The sequence below is a fragment of the Cottoperca gobio genome, chromosome 22, assembly GCF_900634415.1.
Source record: "Cottoperca gobio chromosome 22, fCotGob3.1, whole genome shotgun sequence".
NCBI lineage: Eukaryota > Metazoa > Chordata > Actinopteri > Perciformes > Bovichtidae > Cottoperca > Cottoperca gobio.
The window spans coordinates 17,101,327-17,113,620 of NC_041376.1; the positions used below are offsets into that span (position 1 = coordinate 17,101,327).

Here is a 12,294-nt window from a genome sequence, read left to right on the forward strand (position 1 = left end):
AGAGTACAATGGGAGCCAGAGCCTTCAGCTATCAAGCTCCTCTCCAGTGGAACCAGCTTCCAGTTTGTGTTCGGGAGGCAGACACACTCTCCACATTTAAGAGTAGGCTAAAGACTTTCCTTTTTGATAAAGCTTATAGTTAGGGCTGGCTCAGGTTTGCCCTGGATCAGCCCCTAGTTATGCTGCTATAGGCTTAGACTGCCGGGGACACCTCCCTGCTCTCTTCTTTCTCTCCCTCTCTCTTCTTCTCCCTCTCTTCTTCTCCCTCTCTATCTGTATGCATTTATGTAAATGTATGTTACTAACTCACCATCCGGGGTATCATCCCCGGAGTGTCTGTCTCTCATGTGGCAGGTTGCCACTGATAAAGTTTACGTCAGGATCATGAATCGTGACAGCGCCTGCTGACCTGGTCCTGCTGGACACCGGGAAGCCTTATTGACATTTTCCTGGATTCATCCAAACTTTCTATTTCTTTTTTTTTTCCAACACAACATAATTTCTGTCAAATGTTGTATTTGTACTATGTTGTTTATCCTGTACACACGACATCTATTGCACGTATGTCCGTCCTGGGAGAGGGATCCCTCCTCAGTTGCTCTCCCTGAGGTTTCTTCCATTTTTTCCCCTTTAATTTTGGGGTTTCTTTTAGGAAGTTTTTCCTTGTGCGATGCGAGGGTCTAAGGACAGAGGATGTTGTAACCTGTACAGTCTGTAAAGCACACTGAGACAAATGTATAATTTGTGATATTGGGCTATACAAATAAATTTGATTTGAATTTGATTTGATTGTTGATCTCATGCTTTCAAAATATGGCTCTGACAGTTTAAAACATTTACAAGAATGGTGTGATGAATGTGATTTCCCGGCAGTAGGGTCGTTAAGTATGGCACAGATATGGAAACTAGGCATGAATTCCAACGTTATTTTATCTACTATTTTAATTCTGCTATTTTATATAATGGTACTTCAGACTCATTTACATCAACACTGTGATTATTGTACTGTAAATGCTCTTATTCTGTCTAATCTTGTACTAATTGTTATGTTTTTGCTTTGAAGCACTTTGGGCTGCAATTATTGTATGAAAGGTGCTATACAAATAAAGCTTATCATTATTATTATTATGAGATTTGTTCTTATCATTATCTGATGAAGAGCACAGGTTGAATGATTAAGAATGCAACTTTGCTCCGAGTCCTCCTGACTGCGCTCATTAGTGATGCGCGGGTCAGTGGCACCCACCCAATCAGCACCGCCCAACATGGAGAAATAATGAACCACCCAGACCCGACCCGCAAACTTTATGTATTATAGTAACACAAATGTCCGGACTGAGACAAGGACAGAGCTCCATGGTGTGTGTGTGTGTGTGTGAGAAAGGGGAAGAGAAGGTGGAAGGTGATGAAAATAAAGAGAGATTTTGGTAAAGTTTTTATTTTTTAAAACACATTTCTAGTCTCATCTTTTTTTCTTCATCAATATTGCATGTTGATATCATCACAGTTGCCGTTTAATGACGTCTGGGCAGTCTCGTCATCGTCTCGTCTTAGTCATGGAAAAAAAGGTTGCTGACGAACATATTTAGTCATGGTTTTTGTTAACAAAATGAATGTGCATGTGTGTGGGAGTATGAGTGTATGTGTGTGTGTGTGTGTGTGTGTGCGCGCGTCTGTGTTCAAGAGTCCTTTTGTCCAACTCCAGTTGAAGAATCACTCGGCTCCAGCCTTCTTCTTTGTGCCGCTACCCCCTCCCTGTGATGACTGGTGGTACAGCATGTGAAGTCGCTCTGCGTCCATGTCTGCATCCTCCGCCCCCTCGCAGCACTTTATCCACAACTGAGGAATAGCCTCGATGCCATAGTGGGCCCCAGCGATGGCCCCTGCCATGCATGCTATGGTGTCTGTATCCCCGCCCAGGGCCAGGCTGTACGCTATTGTCCTCTCCAGGCCGCCGTACTTCTCTGGAAGGCATTCTCGGGGCTGCAGGCAGTGGAGGACGCAGAAGATGGCAGTGGGGACTGAGTGGAGTGCCGCAATGCCGTTACCTGGAAGGCAAGACAGGAAATGTTGAGTGATAAGAAGTCAGGAAAACAGACTGAAGTAGAGTTTGGCAAATTAGAATATGAGCTGCTCAAATGAAAACATGTCAAATAAATATATCTGGATTCAGCGGGGCCACATTAAGTGTGAGGGTCCTCCCCAAGGAAATTGTGAGCATTAAAAACTTAATTCCTTGAATTTTTATGCACTAATTTAGGGAAGAAATGTCTTTATTTATCGAAGGCAAAAACACAAAATTCAGGTCAATTAAAAAATATAGTGCAGTGAGGCTCTCAGGCTTTCTGTATTGCTTTCAAATATTAATTCTCCTGTTGATCAACTTCTCTCATTTAATGATATCCCTGCTAAGTCAACACACATTTAGACATGATTTACTCTTCCTTCCTCTTTTGTGTATTGGGGAAGTAACCTCTTTAAATGTGCATGTGGCACCTATTCATAAGGTAAGTTCAGAAGAGCTGAAAAACTGACTGAAAACATCCAAAATGCACATTGAGAGGAAGTCAGAATATAGTGATACTGACCCAGTTCAGAAATGACCTCCTCGATGCTGACCTTGCTCCGGTCCATCAGGTCTCTCACTCTGTGGAGGCGCTCACAGAATGGCTTCTCTGCTTCTTTTAGGCTGCACAGAAACACCATGTTAAAGGAATATTGGCACTAAAAAACACTCCCAGTTCCGCCTGAAGAGGCTTTGTTCATGTAGTACTCACATTCTGGCATCATTGCGTGTCGCCTCGTTGCCCTCCACTTCCTCCATCTCTTTGATTAGCGTGCTGATGAACTGCTGGGGCAGGTCTAGCGCCCCCTGCAGGGAGAGGTGCACAGCTAACGCCTGCAGCACTGCCCCATTATAACCCAGAGAGCAGGAGTGGGTCAGCATGGCACCCCGACGAGCAAACTGGAGAGAAAAGAAAGAAAGGAGATCAAAACCAACTCAGCAGAAACAAGTCAGTAGATCTTGCAACGCAAGCGTATGTTTCATCATCAGAAGTGAAGGCAAAGATGGTTTTCAGCCAAATAAGCATTAATATTATTTTGCGCTGTTTGATGCAGAAGTGATGAGTTTACAAATAAATCCTATCAACCAGCTGATCACAAAAGCAGCACAATAAAAGGCTCCGTTAGTTAAGCAGAGTCATGGGTCACAGTGCAAGTGTCGTACAGTATATGAACACTTCTACGTACACAAGACTACTCAATACCTTTGATTCAATTCACTGAGCTGCTTCTTCTCAAGCTATATCCTTGTGCAAGCTATATCAAGCTATATAAGTGTTTTATAGCAAAGACTAAGACTCGGGTCACATACCTTGAACTCAAATCTGACTTCCATCACTTTATTTATTTGAGATTTGGTTTATTAAGAGAATTGCTTGAATTGAGTCTTTACTTGATTTGATTCCTAAAGTCACTAAAATTAGTAATGAACTTAATAAAATGTTCTCATTTGGGCCAAAGTTTTTTATTTAGACTCAAGATTTTGCTTGACACGTGTGTCAAATGGCAAGACATGAAACTAGCACAACCACAGAATTACTCACCCTTTTCACATCAGCTGGATCAGGGAAAGCCAGTGCGAAGGGGGCCGCCCTCATAGCTCCTCCATTCCCAAAGGAGCCTCGACCATTAAACTGGTCCCTGGCCGGCTGGTACACATCATTGAGCTGAGGGGAGGACAGCTTCTTCAACACCTGGATCACTCCAGAACCATAACCACGACCCGGGGACACACTGTACTCCTTAGCAAACCTAGAGGGGTGAGACGCCAGGACTTCAATTCGTTACCCTCAATTTATTAGGATGTGTAATACACATAGTACACTTAAACTCTGCAGAGAAGGTATTAGTGTCAGCAGTGAGCATTCCTATACCTGCGAGCCATGTCCTGCTCATCAAAGCCGGCACGGGTGAGTAGAGACTGGACCACACAACGTGCCATGGCTGTGTCATCACTGTACTCAAGGATACCTAACACACACACACACACACACACACACACACACACACACACACACACACACACACACACACACACACACAGTAAAAAGTGTGTTGGGCACATTTTCTCTAATGTGAAGTATACTTTGGGTTTGTGGATTCGGAATTAATACATGCTGTTGGTAACTCCCTATGTGAGGCTTTCGACTATTACCCCAGTTTAATACCAGCTATGAGTACTGGCTAGTATAGCATTCACATCCCCACTGAATAAGTGATTCCACACTTCTCTCTTCTGCAGGACAGGTTGGCATGGGTTAAGAGTACAGTAGAGTTGGCGAAGAGCAATGTATCTCTCCCACTGATATTAGTGCACCCATATATGGCATTTCATTTTCCGCGGACTGGTATGAAATGTCTTGCTTCCACTCACCATTCCCTTTTGTCTCGTCATCCAGGCTGCTCAGATGCTGCAGCACACTCTCCATGGGAACCTCCTCCGCTCCTTCAAACTCTCCGCCGACACAATCTCCCAGCACAGCCGCGACCAGCGCTCCCCTAAACCTGGACAAAGACGCCGGGCCCCCCGCTGCCACTGCTCTCACCGCCGTCATTGCCATTCATCCGCCGGGGAAGAGACTTCAACCTACACCGAGAAAACAGTCCGCTGGTCGGCTGACCAGACTGTCAGACAGGAAGAGGACACAGCGCAAGCGACAACAACAACAGATGTCGACTTAACTCCCCCTCTCTCTACTGCTTCCTGAAGACGAGTTGATGCCTGTTTGACCCCGATGAAATGTTTGGCTCGGCGCACATAGACCTACACGTATAGAGAGGGTTTCGTGTGGGGGTTTACCATTGAAAGACAGGCTGCTGTGGTTCGTATATTTCTATACCAGGACCTGCGTTAGGTAGATACCGCAGTGGATACAACAAATGCACCAGCTTTAAGAAAAAGGTAATTGGCAGTGCCTACTGTTTGCTTATTTGAATACTTGTACAACAAAGCACATTCTTCTCGTGTCCGCCGTATTTTGCGCAGATACTTTCGTTTTTACGGTACAGTCATAGATTTGATAAGATCGCCCTCTGCTGGATAGGAGCTCTGGCCCGGACAGGATGAGGTATTTTCTCACCACTGATTGAAAAGTAATTGATTTTAATGTAACAAAGAATGTAACGGAGTGAAACTGAGGGCAGATTACAGAGCAGTTTCTTCTCTCCGTGTTGTCTGGTCCTATTCTTAATTGTGCTTCATGCAATTGTCTAAAAAGTGCACATAACTAATATTCAGACCACAAGGCTGGCTGACTGCTCGAGAATGAAATAATTGATGTAACTGCAGGAATTTTCCAATTAAAATTATATCTAAAATGTCAGTAAATTACAATTATCTAAATAATAAGGTTACACCAACCCTTAAATAAAATGAATTAGCTCTATGTTTTAAATACATATTTAACACAACTTGACATAATACAATTAGAGATACGTGCTGAATGAATTGTCAGACTGTATCAATTGGCGATCAAACACATTGTCATAGGGACCTAAGTCATTTTGTATTTTGAAAGACAATAATCGTATACTGTTTAGTTGTGTGCTATCAATACTGTATGGTATTAACTGAAACCACTTTGTAAGATTCTGGAAAAAATAATAGTAAGGATATGGAATTTGTTTGCTGGGTGTCAAGCTAAGTAAACCACAGTGAAACCACAAAACAACAATGCCCTGGCTGTCATTCTTCAGCCATAAATCCAGTGTTTGTCATTCAAAGTTGGAATTACCGTACTGTCCCGAATATAGCACGATGTATTGTTCTGGAGAGGACGTTTGAAAAAGCGGGGGTTAGGTGTGTGGTCTACACGTGAAGGCAATGCAAGGTAAATGTCTTTACGCATTTACAACAGCAGACTACTCCTGTACACCACCATTTGTATTTAAACTGGAGCATAATACCGTCTCTGACATCTGTCTACAATGCCTACAAGCGTAAAAGACGGAGATAAGCCGCCCAAAAATACGGTAAATATATCTTCCCCACCAGTGTTTCTTCCTCGTCGTCTTTATGTTTACAGGAACATTGTGTGCAATTAGTTAGCTATTAGCTATTGGCCGAGATGTAATATAATATTCATTATTGTGTTTTAATTAACCACCTGAAATTAATAATCGCTGTGCTTTCGTTAGCATAGAATGAGCCCTTCACGTCGAGCGGGTCCTTTACGGACCCCGCCATGTTTCTAGTACGGTAGGCCAGAACAGACAAACCTAAAGGGCCTTTCGCGTTTGTACCTTGAAGGGGCAGCACGGAGGCACCGGTTGGAAGGCGAAGAAGAAGGGAGAGCAACAAGTGGTTGCTTGTGCCGTCTAAACATTTGTTTTGTGAGAAGTTCGAGAACCCACATTTTGACTAATGGAGGAACAAACTTATTATTTAGCACAAGAAAAAGCAAGGGAGTGTGAATCCTCGTTGTCAAAGGTGCGAAAACATGAAGGAATAAAACGAAATCCGGACAGGAGACGACAGCAAATAAGGTTAAAAATTGGTTTGGCTTTTTCCAAAAGGACATCGCTAATGAGGGACACACTTTTCCATAATGACTCCGAAGTTGCCTATTTTCTGCTGAGACCACCGCAGGTTTTCCTACACACTCGTACGCCTGTCAGTTGGTTGCAATCTGCAGCCTCGCCACTAGATGCCACTAAATCCCACACTGCTGCTCCTTTGGCCGGTTTACATTGTTTTTTATCTTCATAAAGTATTAAAACAACATTAGAATTGTCTTGTTACACTCTACCGGTTACCTCGTTTCTTCATTGAGCTTACAGCAGCATCCTCTTTGTTAGTAGCTGCTTGCAGAGTAACACTCAAAGGTGGGAGGCTGTTTGAGAGCGCGGCGTCTGCAGCATAATTAAAACATGGCGGACTCGGAGGAATTTAGATTTAAACGATTAAAGGTACGCAATAAAAACATAGAGCATATGTATAGCAACACCCGGGTGGCAAGCTAAATGGATTAGTCGATATAGCTACGTAATACGACAGTTATTAGCTTAGATCAAGATGTGTACATTTAAGCTAAAGTTAGCTAGCTAGCTTTCAACCCTGTCGCTTGCTGTTATTCTGCACTGATGCATGTCGCCACGCCAATCTAACAGTCTAACTGCCTGACAATTTCATAATCCGCAAACAATCATTGTTTAACAAAACAGGATGCAGGTCTTTTTGTGAACCCCAAGAGCCTTTATTAATCCAGCACTGCAGCTGTGTGTTGCAGTGTGCTGGTTCCTCAAAGCGCGTCCATCTCGGGGGAGGACCGCTGTGAACTATCAAAAAGTGGAGTTTTATTGAATACAAATGTTCGCATACAAGTCACTTACATGTTATTTTTACTCGGAAGACCTCAGCAACTACTACAATGTGTTACTGGATTGTTTGGTGATTGTGGTGCCTTGTACTGTCACTGCTTGCCTGACATTTGTTTCGAAAAATGGGTTTGTTGCTGGAGACAGACTTTGTGTGTGTGTGTGTGTGGTATGGGCACCTGCTGAGCAAGTCAATGTGATAACAAGGGAAGCACAGATGTTTTTTTTAACAACATTTAAAGGCAGCTGCATTGCCCACCTACTGGTATTGTGCATGCTGTCTCATTGACATTGTGTTTAAATGGAGAAGAACAGTAATTTATGTTATTTGATCCACCTGTGCTTTTCCTGCTACGATGAGAAAAATACAAAATGAGGGTTTATAAAGGTCTTTGAATATAACCACTGATGTAAAAAGTCATCCTAAATGTATCAGTGCTTATCTTTCTGTCTCACAGTGCTTTATATCAACACAGTAAAAAATACAGTTTTGATGTACAAATCACCCTCCCTATGTGCAGCTGAAGTTGAGTTTGTGATGAAGAGTTTAGCAATGTCCCACTGTTGTCTGAGATGATATTAGCTGGACATTTGATGGTTCATTAAGTTAAGACATGGAGTGGTAAAATGTGAGAGGCCTACAACATGAATGTCACTGTCTGAATGGCTCAGTGAAGTTTTGAGAGGAACAGATAATTAAGGTGTACACAATGTGTTATCTGGGACCAGCCTCTCAGGGTTTAGGGGTCAGTTACTATGGGTAGAACTATATGGAACTGTGAACTCAAAACTGAGATCATTTTAAATCTGAGTACATCTTCCCCTTTGTAATCTCTAACTCTTCCTTCCCTACAGCATGAGGAGCGCCTGTCCAGAGTGTTTGATAAAGTGATGGGGCTTGGAGACTTTGCTGATTCCTCCAGGGGCTCCGCCAACTCCTCCAGAAGTGGAGGTCAGGATGAGACAAAGGGAGTAGACGAAACTTCAGGACAAGGGGAACACCAACCGGTAGAAGAAGACAATAGCAACTGCAGCAGACAAGAAGAAAATATGGATGAGGGGGTGGGAGAGCCCTCCTTTCCTCGCATTTCCTCCCCTTCCGCTGTCCGACACTCCTCGTTTACTATGGGAACCAACGAAGGAGGAGGAAGTGGAGGGGCAGCATTTGATGATGCACAGGATGGACTTCCGTCATTTGGGCCAGGAGAAGAAGAAGATGAAGACTGGCACTTTGCCCTGCCAATGGGCACCCTTGAGGATGTTAATGTGGCTAAGGCGAACAGAAAAACGGGCCAACCAGCAGCGGGGAGCAACGCAACTAAGGACAAAGCCTTTCCTCAACAGCCCAGAGAGGAGGAGGAGGACGATGACGACGACGAGGACGAGGACGACGACGGGAGCACGGAGTCTGCTAACACGTCTCACTCCTCCCAGGACCACACACCTGATAACAGCCGAGGTAAAGCTGCACGCATATGAGAAGTTGAGACACTGTCCACTGTATTGTAAAACAGTATCTTCATAGGGCACTGACACACCAGGACGGTCATTAGAGGGACAAGCCACCTTTTATACACATCAAATTCAGTTCATTGTCACAGAGAGTACTCTTCAGAAAGGGTTGTGTGATGTCCTCTGTAACTCTGGAGGGAGCTTTCCAGAAGTCTGGGAAAATATTATTAAAGCTTTTAAAGAAATGGGAACTTACCGGCAGGTAGGATCTAATGAAAGACACTATTGAGTTTGGTAAATGTAGGATCCAGTGATTTGGGAAGCTTGACCTATAATTGAAACTAAATGTGTTGTCTTAGCCTCTGCTTTGTCTCAAGTGCAATACTAAATAGCTGCAGTGGCCCTTCGCTAGTCCTCACATAATATCAAGTAGTTAGTGCACCATGGTGGCACCGTTGGCGCCGGTTGGACTTGATCAGCAGCCAAAAGCAGATAGTGTGTTGAATTGGCGGTGGACACAATTGTTGAGAGAGAGCACTTTGACACATTGTTCTGCATAATAATCCCATTTAGTGGGATAGCACCTTTTCATTTTATACCATACATATCTTTCCTTCAGATACATTTCAAATTAGTATTTTCAGCGTATAACTAGACTGTTATAAAAGATCAAGAGTGTCGTCACATAAAAATGGTAGTTTTGTTTGTAGGGATGCACCGATTGTGAAATTCTGTTCAGATACAGATGTTTAAAATAGAATCTTGGCTGATTGCTGATACTCTTCTCTGCCAGGGAAACAAAGACATCTTCATTTTAATATAAATAACTGTGCTGTTATAAAATCATTCAGCACTTTGAATGAGCACAAATTAAATCATACAAAGTTATGAAACAACATTTAATATAGCCTTCACATGAATCTTTATTTGTTTTACTACTAAATTACTTAAAATACTGTAAGCAGCTCTGCCTTGTTGCAGCTCGGTCTGTTCCTCTTATCATCCAAGATGTGAGACGCAGAGCTGAGCAGCCGCTCACGCTCCGTGCGGGGTCATGGAGCACATGGTGCTGGAAAAAGGAACTGATCATTTCTCCAATATACAAGTGCGGTCACATCTCTGGAAATGTCTTACAAACTGTGTGTTGCTGATCTTTCTCAGAGACAGCGTACTGATCCCACACGGCCAACATTTTCCTTCATTTTTATTTGTAAACGAATCACATGGCAGTCAACAAGATGAACATCGGCCGACACTGAAGTTCTATTCATTCATTTTGATTAAACTAGTAGTTTGTACTGTTTAACTGAATGTTTTCTTTTCTACCTCTCTGTCAGATGGAGGCGTCCTGAACCAGACAGAAGATAGCCAGGAGGGAGAGGTAGGGATCTGGAAAGATAGTCATGTAACTGTAGTTTTAAAATCTTTGAACACTTTAGCAAGTAATTATGAATACTCTTTATTCTTTCAGAGATCAGAAGCAGCTCCAATGGAGGACAGTAGTCCCCCTACTATCAATATTAAAGATGAGCCCATCGATGAAGGCTACGATGCTGCGTTACTGCCTCAGAGCTCCATCAGACAGATCAAAGAGGAGCTGGAGCATCAGGAGGTGGGTGTGGGGAGAGGAAGTCTGCTGTGTATGTTCACGACAAACTGTAGATGTGTCATTTTGATATTGAATAATAGGAGACTCTCTGGGAACCATCACCTTATCGTGGTGGAGAGGTTTGTGTGTCCCTATGAACCTGAGAGCTGTGTTGTCTGGAGCCTAGTGCTCCTGGTAGGGTCTCCCAAGGCAAATTGGTCTCAGGTGAGGGGCCAGACTAAGAATGGTTCAAAAACGACTTCATGAAAGAAAGGAAAAGGAAAGGAGAGACCCTGCCCGGAGGAAGCCCGGGGCCCCCGTCTGGAGCCAGGCCCAGAGGGAGGGCCCGACAGCGAGCGCCTGGTGGCCGGGTTTGCCACGGAGCCCGGTCGGGCACAGCCCGAAGAAGCTACGTGGTGCCTCCCATCCATCCATCCTGTGGGCCCACCACTCATGGGAAAAACCGCTGGGGTCGGGTGCGCTGTCACATGGGTGGCAGTGATGGTCAGGGACCTCGACGGACCAGACCCGGGCAGCAGAGGCTGGCTCTGGGGACGTGGAACCTCACCTCTCTGTGGGGGAAGGAGCCGGAACTAGTGCGGGAGGTGGATCGCTACCAGTTGGATCTGGTGGGGCTTACCTCCACGCACAGTCTTGGCTCTGGAACCGTACTCCTGGATAGGGGTTGGACTCTATTCTTCTCCGGAGTTGCCCAAGGTGTGAGGCGTCGGGCCGGGGTGGGGATACTCACTAGCCCCCGGCTGAGCGCCGCTACGTTGGAGTTTATCCCGGTGGACGAGAGGGTCGCCTCCCTACGCCTTCGGGTTATGGGGGGGAAAACTCTGACTGTTGTTTGTGCCTATGCCCCAAACCGCAGTTCTGAGTATTCGGCCTTCTTGGAGACCCTGAATGGAGCCCTGCAGGGGGCTCCAGTAGGGGACTCCGTAGTCTTGCTGGGAGACTTCAACGCACACGTGGGAAACGATGGAGACACCTGGAGAGGCGTGATTGGGAGGAAGGGCCTCCCTGATCTAAACCCGAACGGTCGTTTGTTGTTGGACTTCTGTGCTAGCCATGGAATGGCCATAACAAACACCATGTTCGAACATAAGGATGCTCATAAGTGCACGTGGTACCAGAGCACCCTAGGCCAAAGGTCAATGATCGATTTCGTAATCGTATCATCTGACCTGAGGCCGCATGTTTTGGACACTCGGGTGAAGAGAGGGGCGGAGCTGTCGACTGATCACCATCTGGTGGTGAGTTGGATCAAGGGGTGGGGGAAGACTCTGGACAGACCTGGTAAACCCAAACGGGTAGTGCGGGTGAACTGGGAACGTCTGGAGGAAGCCCCTGTCCTGGGGATCTTTAACTCACACCTCCGGCGGAGCTTTTCAGCCATCCCTGTGGAGGTTGGGGGCATTGAACCTGAGTGGGCGATGTTCAAAACCTCTATTGCTGAAGCTGCGGTGATGAGCTGTGGTCTCAAGGTCTTAGGTGCCTCAAGGGGCGGTAACCCTCGAACACCGTGGTGGACCCCGGTGGTCAGGGAAGCCGTCCGACTGAAGGAGTCCTTCCGGGTTATGTTATCCGGGAGGACTCCGGAAACAGTTGCAGGGTATCGAAGGACTAGAAGGGCGGCAGCTTCTGCCGTGTCAGAGGCAAAGCAGCGGGTGTGGGAGAAGTTCGGAGAAGCTATGGAGAAGGACTTTCGGTCGGCACCAAGGTGCTTCTGGAAAACCATCCGGCACCTCAGGAGGGGGAAGCGAGGAACCATCCAAGCTGTGTACAGCAAGGGTGGGACCCTGCTGACTTCAACTGAGAAGGTTATCGGCCGGTGGAAGGAGCACTTTGAGGAACTCCTGAATCCGACT

At 45.3% G+C, this 12,294-nt stretch overlaps 2 protein-coding genes across 5 annotated transcripts in view; one reads left to right on the forward strand and one right to left on the reverse strand.

Annotated features, from left to right (window-relative positions):
• Nucleotides 1–1,422: 1,422 nt before the first annotated feature.
• Nucleotides 1,423–5,361, reverse strand: adprs (ADP-ribosylserine hydrolase). Its single transcript, XM_029459977.1, has 6 exons — nt 4,439–5,361; nt 3,939–4,035; nt 3,609–3,816; nt 2,778–2,965; nt 2,589–2,689; nt 1,423–2,048 (listed from the first exon to the last, which is right to left on the reverse strand). Exons 1-6 carry the CDS (start codon nt 4,623–4,625, stop codon nt 1,714–1,716), a joined length of 1,116 nt encoding a protein of 371 aa, XP_029315837.1. The 5' UTR covers nt 4,626–5,361; the 3' UTR covers nt 1,423–1,713.
• Nucleotides 5,362–5,761: 400 nt separating this feature from the next.
• LOC115027012 (zinc finger MYM-type protein 4) overlaps nt 5,762–12,294 on the forward strand; it is a 30,861-nt gene continuing 24,328 nt past the window's right edge. The window contains exons 1-4 of one of the 4 annotated variants that reach the window (XM_029459973.1): nt 5,762–6,036; nt 8,236–8,839; nt 10,170–10,213; nt 10,304–10,444. In XM_029459973.1, coding sequence (XP_029315833.1) covers nt 5,992–6,036; nt 8,236–8,839; nt 10,170–10,213; nt 10,304–10,444 — 834 coding nt within the window. In that variant the 5' untranslated portion in view covers nt 5,762–5,991. Of the gene's footprint in view, nt 6,037–6,249; nt 6,494–6,894; nt 6,973–8,235; nt 8,840–10,169; nt 10,214–10,303; nt 10,445–12,294 lie in introns of those variants that run through there. The other 3 variants (XM_029459972.1, XM_029459971.1, XM_029459974.1) reach the window with 3 other exon arrangements.

Coding starts and splice junctions, on each gene's coding strand:
- adprs (XM_029459977.1), bottom strand. CDS start 4,625: ATGGCAATGACGGCGGTGAGAGCAGTGGCAGCGGGGGGCCCGGCGTCT. Junction 4,036..4,438: donor TGACGAGACAAAAGGGAATG/GTGAGTGGAAGC, acceptor TGTGTGTGTTAG/GTATCCTTGAGTACAGTGAT. Junction 2,049..2,588: donor GGAGGTCATTTCTGAACTGG/GTCAGTATCACT, acceptor CTTGCCTTCCAG/GTAACGGCATTGCGGCACTC.